Source organism: Heloderma suspectum, chromosome 2 (genome assembly GCF_057233095.1).
Source record: "Heloderma suspectum isolate Gila_16-S chromosome 2, 16-S_ref, whole genome shotgun sequence".
In the NCBI taxonomy this organism is placed as follows: Eukaryota; Metazoa; Chordata; class Lepidosauria; order Squamata; family Helodermatidae; genus Heloderma; species Heloderma suspectum.
This window is the reverse complement of record NC_139459.1, coordinates 292,238,151-292,250,176: the sequence shown is the minus strand read 5'-3', so window position 1 is coordinate 292,250,176 and position 12,026 is coordinate 292,238,151. Positions and strand designations below refer to the sequence as shown.

Genomic DNA, 12,026 nt, shown 5'->3' with positions numbered 1-12,026 from the left:
CCCTGACTTGCCAGATAGCTTCTCAGGGGCAGCAGAGAGGGCCCAATTTATTGTGCAGCTCACAGCCTCTTATGGGTATCTGTACAGGCACAGCCATTATGCTGATCATAGCCACTAGAAGGAAGTGGGGCTGGTGGAGCCCATCCCAATTCCAGCAGGTTTCTCAGAAAGCCCACTGCCAAAACCTAGTTTGGGCAGAATTCAGCAACAAACCTAAATGGGCCATCTTGCACTGAATTTGGTGTCTACTCTCTCTCACTAAAATAAGCTAAGATTTCTGATAGAAGCTTTCCCCAGAACCTGAATTTTACAAGAAAACTATGGTAGTTAGTACATTAAGCTGGGGTACAGACAACCAAGGAGAGCAGTAGGATAAGTGGGTGAAGACTGTGGAAAGGGCTGTTCCCCTGTTTGGATTGTTGTGACCCTCATGTTTTTTGTGACTATGATTGTTGCAGTTATCATAGGTAATTCACCCATAAACAAAGTTACATACAGGAAGACCTGCCTCCATCATGGTCTGAGTGAATTCCAGCTGCTCAGCCAAACTCTTTGTCTCAGCGCAAAAAGAGGCAGGACTTTCATTTTTGCTCTAGAGTAGGTGCAGGATCCTAAATCTGGATTGAAATCCTAGTATGGTGAGTAGGGGGGGGGTTAAACCCTTACCCCCCCCATTACGGGCCCAATCCAAATTGAGTGCCTGCAACTTAGATGGCAAAATAGTGATACATAAAGCAAAAAGATCACTACTTTGCAATAGAAATTGCAGGCATGGGGCCCTTGATCAGGCTCAGGCCCATACCAGGAGGGGGGAAGTCTTAAAGACCCCTGCCGCTCATGCTAGGATTCTGCTCCAGATTGGCTCAGTGCATCTAATCTAGGGTAAAAATGAAAGTCATGCCTCTTTTGGCCCTCAACTGATGTGGATGTGAATGTATTGTGAGACTCTTGAAAGCTACTTTGTGTCATGCCTCCACTGGAGGAATCTTCCTGTGAGGATCTACAGTTCCTGGCGACAGACAACACTATGGAACCACCCATATCAGGAGACCTGGGGTAGCCTGAGCTCCTGGAGGAGAGGACCATGTGTCCACCCCTGCAGGAGGAGGGGAGTTCTGCTTCAGAGTCAGAGGGTGACCGACTGACCACCCAGTCCCAGACAGCATCATTTCCTTAAGAGGCAAATCAGTAGGGCTCCTGTAAGAAGAAGCACCTGGCTCCCTAGAAGGACTCCTCAGGAGAAAGGCAGCTGAGCCTTGGGTGGAGCTCTGGAGGCTCTGGTAACATAAGTCTGCATGCTCAATCTAGCCTTTGCTGGAAATATACCTTTGCTGCAGCTCCTGCATTATGTACCCTGACTTTGACTCATGTTTGGACCTCTGTGTTATTGACCTTTGGACTTCTGCCTGATACAGTTTTTTTGGAACTCTGATTATACTTGACCGATGACCTGTGCATTTAACCTTGGCTATCTCTATGACTTCTCTCGGAAAAATCCATGTTTGCCTGGTAAACTCTGCTTGACTGTTGGCTTACTTTGACTTCTCTACTGCTATTAGTTTTAATTTAATTTAACAAAAAGCTGAACTTAGCGGAGGCAGGACAGTTTGAGGCCCTCTTGGGGCTTCAGATCAGGATATCCTAAATAAATGAATACATTTAGTGGCAGCCACCTGGCAGCACCCTCATGCTACAGTCCCAATCTGGATCATGACACTCCCCATGCTTACTTTTTGAGTAAGGTAGGAAAAAATGTAGCTGCTAGCTGCATCTTTACAGTAACATATAGCACTTCTTCAGGTGTTCTAAAACTGTGCATGCATGGGGGGAGCACACCACCCACACCCCCTCTGCCTTTCTTTCATCACGCTCTGCATGTGGAGGGTGACTTTGTGAAGAGGAGAGCCTCTGCTATCTGTGGGAGCTCTCCAAGTGATTTGGAACACTGGAAAATCAGTGCTGTATTGCATGGACAGCTTTCATGGATAGAGGAGGCTTTCCTCTACACATGGAAGTTGCCCTCCACGTGTGGAGTGCAAAGAATGCGATGACAAAGGGGGGTGGGGATAGCGTGCTCCGCCTCCTCACATATTTACTCTTGCTGGATTTGGAGCACCTGAACAGGGTTTTGGTTTGATCCTAAAATGGAATGAACACTGTGAACTCTTTCTGAGTCACTTCAATGATTCCAGAGAACCCACCACCATGAGGAGATGGGCTTCATATTCTGCATCTATTGTAACTTCTTAACATTTTTCTAAGAGCTATACAGACTGCTTTGTGGTACAGGAAATGTGTGTGTAAGCAATCCCCCAGCACAACCACTCTATTTCTGAGTGTGTGATGGTTATTCAGTAGGGAAACTTATAAAATGCCTTCAAAACACATGTTTGGAAATTGCTTATATGCTGGCTAAATACAAAGACTGGTTGAACAGAAGACTTTTGTTTCCTGAGTCACTTGGCAGTTGGCCATTTTGTAATATATGTAATTGTAATTGTTTTTAGTTATATGTTGTTTGTGTATATTGTCTGTATGTTTTTATGTAAATGGATTTTAAACTTTGTATACTGTATTTTAAAGTTTTAACTTGTGAAAACTGCCCAGGAAGCTTCGGCTATGGGGTGATACAGAAATGTAATAAAAAATAACAACAACAACAGTATATGTATTATTATGTAAACTTAATCCAGCATAAAGTACAGAGTTTAACACATTTGGTATTCGCTTAACAAAGAGTTCTGCATATTCCGGTAGAATTTTTTTTTAATCAGACCCTGATGCCGGGAAAGACTGAAGGCAAAAGGAGAAGGGGACGACAGAGGATGAGATGGCTAGATAGCATCACCGATGCAATGAATATGGACTTGAGCACGCTCTGGGAGAGAGCGCAGGACAGGAAGGCCTGGCGTGCTATGGTCCATGGGGTCACAAAGAGTCGGACACGACTGAACAACAACAACAACCGGTCCAGTATCAATGTAACACTTTCAATGTTACAGTTTTCTTCAAAGGCCTTATGCCAAGCAGTTTGAGGACTGTACATTTTCAAATCAGATAATTGTGAAAAAGGCTGCCAAATGCCAACTGGACAGACATCTGGTAATCATAAGACCTTCCTTTTGGGTAGATACTTTTGCTCTTTTGTTCTTCCTTCTCTTTTGCTTCTCACTGTGGGGAGCCAGTAGTCTACATAATACAACAGATTAGGGAGCCAGAAAGTTGGACATGCTCCATGTCCGTGTTTGAATTACATCAGGGCCCGAGGCCTGCTTAGGTATTGTATGTAGAAGGCTACAGATAGACCATGATCTGGCTAAAATTGGGTGGAGTCAGGGAACAGGGCTTTAAAAAAAAATAAAAATTAAGGGCCCTCCTACCTTTCCCCCTCTTATAATTCAAGCACTGCTCCATGTGGCAGTATGGTAATGGTATGAAGGATTTAAGGATAAGAGAGTGCTGCTATAGGAGCTAACAAGCTTTCCTAATAAGAGCTGTAGACCTTAACACTGACTCTGAAATAAGCATTTGCTTGTTTGCCTGTAGCACAGAAGAATATTCTGCAGCCAACCAGGCAGAGAAGACTTTGAAAATTTGTAAAAAGAGTTGGTTCTTTTTTTCTTCATGCCTTTACAGTTGCTTTAAAATATTGAAAATAATGTTGAGTTTCCAGTGCAATATCCCCTTCTTTTTCATTTTGTAGAGAATCTCTCTGCTTTGTTTTTATATTCATGAATAATTTAATATTCCTACTGTATTCTAATGCACATAGCTGAAAAATATGAATTATTCAACTCATTTTACTAAATAGGTTAAGATCCTTTTTAGAATCCCCATTATTTGACTTGCTGATTGACAGTATTGCTGAAGCACTGTAGATTATCTTCCTTTCCCCAAACTGGGATAATGGTGAACTTTCATGCAAGGCCAATAAAGTTGGTTGTTACCTGTTTTATAGCTGATGATGAAAGATGAAAAAATATAAACTGTTTGCTCACATGTATGCTTTGTAGTTGTTGCCTATCTTTTGGATCCTGATGTCATATTTGGAGTCTATGTAGGGTTCAGTGGTGGCGTAGGTCTGAGTGAGTGCTACCACACTGGCTATATCCTGAAAATCATAATGGTTGTCTACCTTGACCTGTTATCAACCCATAGATATTTAGCATGGGGAGACAAAAAGAAAAAGGAAGGTAAGAAGATAAGAACAGTTAGATTTGTTTTATAAAGAAAACTTCATTTCTTGCATATGCATTACAAAATTATATTATTTCTGCTTTCTATACTGCTCCATTCTTTATGTTTAGGCAAATTTGTAAGTCTGAAATACAAATGACTTAAAGTACAAAATGAAAATGTACCATCAAAATATGTCTAAAATCCCTCCTCCCTGTCTAGAAAATGTCTTGCATAAGTTATGTTCAGAAAATTCCCAGGCTCAGAGTCTGGTGCATTCCTGCAATGAAGTTCTGCTTACATGATTAGCTGATCTTACATATCATATATGGTGAGTATTAAACACAATCACCCCAGTCCACTTTATGGCACTGTCTTTCACAAATCTACACTTGTGAAACAGATGTTGCATATTCATTTCCTTTCACTGACCCAACAGATGAGGCTGTATTTGCAAGTCATTTCAAGAAGGTTAAAATTCTACCACTCAGCTGTTCAAAAAGTATGTGTGAGAGAGGGTTAGATTCTGCTCCCACTCCTCTGAAAAGCAGCTGCTTGGTGGGATTTTAACTTTTTGGAAAGGGCGCCCGTTCTGTATGTATGTGTGTGTGCTAGCATCATTTACATTTTCATTTAATGTGCTTTTGAATATTATTGCCCCCATCTAGTTAGTGGATACTCATGCACAGGAACAGGCTTCTGCCCACATGTGGATTCCTAGCTGGAATGGGAACTGCGTGCACAGTCAGTGTTGCACACACATTCTTCTGGAACCTTCTTCAAAAAACTGAAATCTTGCCAACCAACTATTTCATTACACCTTACGCTTATACCCTCTTCTGATTCTTCCTCCAACCAGATGGTTCCTCGTTGTCTTACCAGCTTGGTCTGGTGCTGCTGCTGAATGCCAGGTTGGTCCAAAACAAAATCTCCCCCATCCATGATTTGTGAATGAGAGGGCCGACCTAGTGTGTATTACTGAGACCTGGGTGAGGGAACTGGGAGGAGTTAGTCTCTCCCTGCTGTGCCCTCCAGGGTACTCGGTGCAGCACCAGCACCGACTTGAGGATCATGGAGGGGGGTTGTTGTGGTAGGAATTAGATCTCCCTCTCTAGACTTCCTGTCTATTCAAGTGCTGATCTTGAGTGTTTGTACCTTGTGTTGGGCATCTGGGCCTGGGAGAGAAATGGTGGAACCCTCGGTAGCACACTGTGACAAGTTTGCACAACACTTTGAAGATAAAGTCATCTGAATCTGTCACAACTTGGACACCACAGTTAATGCAATTCCATTAGTAGGTGTGTCCAGAGTTTAGTTTAGTTTAAAATTCTGGTTTAGTTTTATTGGATGAGTTTCAGTTGTTGAGGCCTGAGGATATTGACAAGGTGCTTGGCCAAGACTGGTTGACCATCTGTGTGCTTGACCCTTGCCCTTCATGGCTTATTAAGTCTAATAGGGAGGGGATGTACAGCTGGGTCCAGGAGACTGCAAATTCCTCTGTGAGAGAGGGGATGGTACCAGGCACTTTAAAAGAGGTGGTAATTAGGCTGTTCCTGAAAAAGCCTAACCTCAACCTGGATGGTGTTAACAATTATAGGCTAGTAGCCAACATGCCCTTCCTGGGCAAGGTGCTTGAGTGGGTGGTTGCCAGTCAACTCCAGGCACTCTGGAATGAAACTAATTATCTAGACCCATTTCAATTGGGCTTCGGGACTGGTTTTGGAATGGAAACTGTCTTGGTCACCCTGTGGGATGACCTTTGCTGAGAGAGGGACAGGGGGAGTATCCTACTTGGATGGCAGATTCCAGAAGGTGCTATGGGGAGATTATTGCTCTGTGCCTTGGCAGCTATGCTGTAGGGTTCCACAGAACTCTGTTCTATCCCCCATGCTGTTTAACATCTACATAAAACCACTGGGGTAGCTTATCTGGAGGTGTGGGCTGAGGTGCCATCAATAAGCAAGTGATACCTAGCTCCATATTTTCTTTTCAACAAATCCAGGTGAGGCAGTAGCTGTTCTGAATCAAGTGTCTGGACATGGTAATGGACTGGATGAGGGCCAATAAACTGAGATTCAATCCAGAGAAGACAGAGGTGTTAGTGGGTATTTTCTTTCCGGTTAAGTGATGTTCAACCTGTTCTGGAGGGGACTGCACTCCCCCTAAAGGATCAGGTCCATACTTTGGGGTTTGTCTTGGATCCGGTATTGTCACTAGACGCACAGGTGGACTCGGTGGCACGGAGCACCTTTTATCAGCTTAGGCTGATATACCAACGATATCCTTATCTGGACAGAGATAACCTAGCTGCAGTTATCCATGCTCTGGTAACCTCTCTTCTGGATTACTGCAATGCATTATACATAGGTTGCCTTTGAAAATGGTCCACAAACTTCAGCTGGTCCAAAATATGGCAATGAGATTGTTAACAGGGACTGGCCAATATGATCATATTATGCCAGTACTTTTCCATCTGCACTGGCTGCCAGACCATTTCCAGGCCCAATTCAAAGTGTTGGTATTAACATTCAAGGCCCTAAATGGCTTGGGGCCAGGTTACCTGAAGGATCATCTCCTCCCATATATTCCTAGCTGGACCCTAATATCATCTTCAGTGGTCCTTCTCCAGGAGTTCCTGCCAAAGGAAGTGAGGTGGGTGGCTATTAAGAAGAAGGTCTTGTTTGTTGTGGTACGCAAGTTGTAGAATGAGCTTCCCAGAGAGGCTTGCCTGGTACCTAGGTTATGCTCTTTTTGGCTCCAGGTGAAGACCTTATATTCCCAGGTAGATTAGTATTTCAGTTTCTGTTGTTTTAAATCCATTACTGTATTTTAAATCTTTGTACTGCTGCCACATTTTTTTTGGTTTTGGTTTTTATTTTTATTTTATATTGTAGTTTTAAATGTTTAACTTTTAATTTGTCTTGTTGTATTTTATGGTTTTAATTGTTGTGAACCACCAAGAGAACTTTGGCTATTGGCTGGTATAGAAATGTGATAAATAAATAAATAAATTTCCCCTCTATGCTTCTTTCTGGCCAATAAACTAAGTGGCAAGTATTCAGCTTCTTAAAAAGGATTATGTATGTACAACTCTGCTCCTTGGAATGGAATCTGTGTGTTTTGCTTGGTTAACATGCAGAATTCAGAGTTTTGGCTCTATGGGTCTGAGTGAGACTGCTTTACTACTCTGCTACTATGTTGTTGTGTGTGTGCATGTGTATGTCTGTAGCAATAAGATAAGCTAACTAGAAAGGCTCCCCAAGGAAATAGGATATACTTGAGGGCTGTAAAAAAGCAAGTAAACTATTGAGCATAACCAGGTTTCCAGACCTTCTAGTTCTAAATAACAGTTCTGGCAGTAGCAGTGATAAACTGACTGCACACTCATTACCTGTAAGGAAGTGTGCCATTTAACAAGTCCCCCTTCCCTGTGTTCAGACTGCACGATAATTCATCAGGCTATTATAAGTTATAAAATGTAGCCATATTAAGTGGTCTTGAAATATGAATGGTGTTGAAATTCATTAGGTTCACCCCAAACTGCTTTTCCACGAGCAGAAGCATTCCCTGAGTGGAAATCTGTTCAGAATGTTTCCACTGACGGAAAGTAAGGGGGGAGATTATCTTTGCCAATCCCCCCCTCTGTAGCCCCCAGCATCACCTCCCCAGCCGTTATGGAGGTTCTCCCAACCCTCCACAGCAGTTTTGGGTGGCAGGGGGTGGGGACAGGGAACTTCAAGGAGAAGTTTCAATTGTCAAAGATTGCCTCCTCTCCAATTTTGCTAGTGGAAATTCTCCAGGGAAGAAAGACGGTGGATTCAAGCCATTGCGCTTTTGTGATGAATAAATCCAAGGATAGACCTTTGTAACTTGCTGTTCATTGCATCTCACCTACTCCCAACCTAAAATCCCTGACATCTTTAAATAAGAGACACCACCCTCCTATAAAACATGAAATTAATTGACAGATAATGACATCACTAACCATTCATAATTATAACTGATGTCTCTGTATACAGACAATTTCTGGCAATGCTTTATTGTAAAGTTGATCCAGTAGTATCAGTGAAGTATATAGATTTACATGCTTCAGACAATTTAAACATCCCATCAAAACTAGGGCCTCCTGTAAGCAAGCTTCAGTGGTGGTATGAGTGGTGGTAGGATAGTTGGCAATGTTTAAAATTCAAATATAATTAAAGAAAAAACGCTGAAGGATGGTATAATGATTGCAGGTTGATTCACGGTAGTATGTCATCTTCAATATATTTAAAAATTATTGAAGACATATCCTTCATCCTACTTTCCCTGCAACAATGGAATACAATAAAGTCTTTTACTAGAGGCTTTAGTAAATTTCAGCAAATGGGAGATCAGATTTAAAATTCTTTGGTGCAAAATGTTTGAGTACAGATTGAAAAACCGGACAAAGCATGTAACACGTTTGTTCTCTAAATGTTAAAAGGTTATGTTCAGAGGAATGTTTAGTTAGTATCATTTAGTAGCTCAGATCAGCTTACTATATTTTAATCCAATTAATACATAAGAGAGCTTGGTTTCCCCTAAGCCGTTTAACTCCTCTTTAACAGAATCAATAGACTTGATTCCTGTTGTAGCTTGATACCCACCCCAACAGTAAATACTTCAGCCTGAGGTACATGTAGATTTCTGAATGCAGAAGTTGTCCCCTTTAGAATAGAAAATGCTGGGTAGATGCTATGCTGAATTTCATATGTAAAACTATGGCACTGAACAGTTAGACTGTGTAGAGGGCTATTAAGGGGCTCGGGTATAACTTTTGGGAGCTTGTGTTGCTCACTTCAAAGGCGAGACAAAAATTATTATCCATCTCACATTAAAATCTGAGCCAAAGAAGAATTCCCATCCAAGGCCATTATCACCTATCAACCTCAATTCCCACCCACCCCTTCCCTTTAAACCCCACTTAACTGAGTGGTGCAGCCAGGGGCAGCAAGCAGCGACAAGGGGAGGGAAGTCTTTCCCTCCCTCTGCCCTTTCGTGTCTGCCATACTTCCCAATTCTTAGGAGAAGTAGTTTTCCCAAGGGCTACTGCAGTGTCAGTAGTCCTTAGGAAAAATACATTTCCCAGGACTACTAGGACTTTATGTCCTCCTGACACAGCCTTCCCTCTCCCTGCAGATTTTGCCACTGCTGGACTTACAGCCAGTAAGTGGAGTTAAAGGGGAAGGGAATAGGATATTTGGGGGACCTGGGTTAAAGACAGGTGGCTGGGGTGGGGTGGGCAGTAGGCCAGGCTGAATTCAGATTGGCTTGATAATAAGCCAAGCTATCGCTTGACTTTTTAGAAAATGGCCCTGCTTATTTCTGAGCCAGTCCAATATGTTCTTTGAGAATCCTGCCTATCACTAGAAATGAGTAGGATAGGGCCTAAAAATGGGTTAAATAATGGTAAAATACAAGAAGAATATTGTGGGTATACAGTATTTCTGGCACTATTTCTCCATTTTTAGTTGTATGAATAGTTTATAATTCTTTGAAGTGTCTTTCTATTTCAAAAGCATTGATGTTCACAGGAGGATTATAAACCTGTGCTCAAGGGACTTACACATATGCCTCAAATTAAGCAAATACACAGTGATGGGTTCCTGAGCATATGCTTCAATATGGATTTCCATAATTACTGCCCTGAGGTTTAACTGCTTCCATTAGAAAGTTTGAAGCCTGTAATGTTTACATAACAAACTTGTAAAAGGTAGCTCTAAAAGGTAGCTTCCCTCAAGAGATAAATAGCACCTGCACCTTTCCCATGCCCGAATGAGCGTGTCCAATCTTCACAACAACAGGAAATGTGGGCAATGTCAGCTGAGGACAAGAAAGAAAAACAAGATTTAAAATGGTTGCTTAAGCAATGAACATTTCATTATCAGGATCATACTTCTCTGTAGGTAGAAAAGATTCATTAGAAACCTTGGCAGTCGGGATTCAACTTGTCTTGAAAGTCTGTATGTGGCAAATTGGTATTGGCAGGCCATCCTCATTACTGTGGTACACTGCTCTCAGTCCTGCCTTGTATTTTATATAACTCAAGGAGTATAACTTCCATGCAGGATTTTTTTTCCCTCTTTAATATAACAGCATGAAGATCAGATGTTTCTCAATACTTTATGTCTGACAGTGGTCAATTCTAGATCAATTTTTAATTACAAGGCCCTGCTGCAGAATCACTTTTATCCATCACATGAAATAACCTAGTATTAAATTCTGGCAGCTAGTCCTCAGAACTAGTCTTCATGATCCCTTTCTGTAAGCCGCATTCCCCTGGTTTACCAGCACAGCCTTTTCTGGCAGAATAGGCAAGAGAAGCCGAGGCCAATCCCTGAAAATTTAGGGATGGCATATTTTATTTATTTACTTGAGACATTTTTAGCATGCTTTTCCATTGCAAACAAATCCCCAAAGCAGGTAACATGTTTAATAGAGATTCAGCTCCAGGTTTTTGTGGGTGCTATGGCCCACTTCCTTCCTGGTGGTCCCTCTCATATATACATACAGAGTGGGCCAGAAGTAGGTATACAGTATAGTTTATTTGCATTTTATTACATTGTTTATTACATTTACATTTGTTTAACACTGTTTAATCTCATAAGTGCTCGAAATGTATTCCATCAGTGTTGCAACATTCCATTTAACTGTCACTACCTGTCACTCACTCTTCCCCACTGTCTGACTCCAACCACACATCTTCTACTCACACATTCTCTCCCCCTCCCATCAACATTCTAAACAACTGTATACCTACTTTTGGGCCACCGGGTATATCGAGGCGGTGACTGCAGAGCTGGCCTGAAGTTCCCATTGATGTGTATATAGCATATATAGTAAGCAGCAGCACCACTCTCCTAGCCTTTCCTTCCCTTGCTCTCTCGCAGTCTGAAGAGTCCATACCAAACCTTCCTTAGCAGTCCTGTACCTCCTCTGCAAGGCTGGTATGTATTCATCTTAAGGAGCATGAAAGAATGAGTGAAGGGTTGGGTAGGATGGTGGCAGTAACTGCTGCTTTTTCTCTTTACCCTAAACCATCCCACAGTGCAGACTGGACAGTGAGTAGATCCGTCTTCATGTGTTAGGTGCAGATGTCTGATCTATGTGTATAGATCTTTACATGCATAGGCGTCCTTGAAATATGGAACCCTGATCGCACAATATTGTGATACTGAAGTATAACAACTTTAGATTGCACAGCTATCAACAAACAGGATTTAGGATGATGCAAATCTATTTGTTAGGTACCATGAGATGTAATTAAATGCTGAAATAATACTTGCACAGGAAAAAAGTGGAGATACCTTTTAAGTTCATTTTAGGCAGTAGATGTAACCTGATAACAGATATAATCTTGATATCTGAATAGGGTTTGGCATGTGTAGCCTCTAGATAGAAGAAGCCAAATTAAATACTATACCCACATTTTAATGTCATTATTGCAATATGACACTACATGGACTGGAAGAAAAGAGCAGCGTATTTCCCTTTGTATAGATTCTACATGCTAATATATGTAATTTAAACAAAGTAGACTTGAAAAAGACAGCACTATATTAGCTTACATGGTATACACACAATCAAGCAATACTGACTTTCAGCAACTTGTAAGAATCCTTTACAATATCACTGTGAATGTTTTAAAACACTGGCCAGAGATCTGAGTTTTCTGACTTGTTAATGCACATATTAATACACCAGCAAGGGAATATTTTTCATAGATTACAAGGCTTTACAAGGGTTTGTATCTGTACATGCTATAGAATGACAACATAGGGTGCTTCCAGACAATGCTTTTATTGTGCGATCGCCCTTCCTTAAACACA

General features: G+C 41.6%; 1 protein-coding gene across 1 annotated transcript in view; it reads right to left on the bottom strand.

The window, feature by feature from the left end:
• SYN2 (synapsin II) overlaps positions 1-12,026 on the bottom strand; it is a 323,398-nt gene that overhangs the window by 46,883 nt on the left and 264,489 nt on the right. Inside the window, exons 6-7 of the mRNA XM_084832467.1 lie at positions 9,958-10,020; positions 3,999-4,141 (exon numbers count right to left, since the gene is read on the bottom strand). Coding sequence (XP_084688593.1) covers positions 3,999-4,141; positions 9,958-10,020 — 206 coding nt within the window. The remainder of the gene's footprint in view (positions 1-3,998; positions 4,142-9,957; positions 10,021-12,026) is intronic.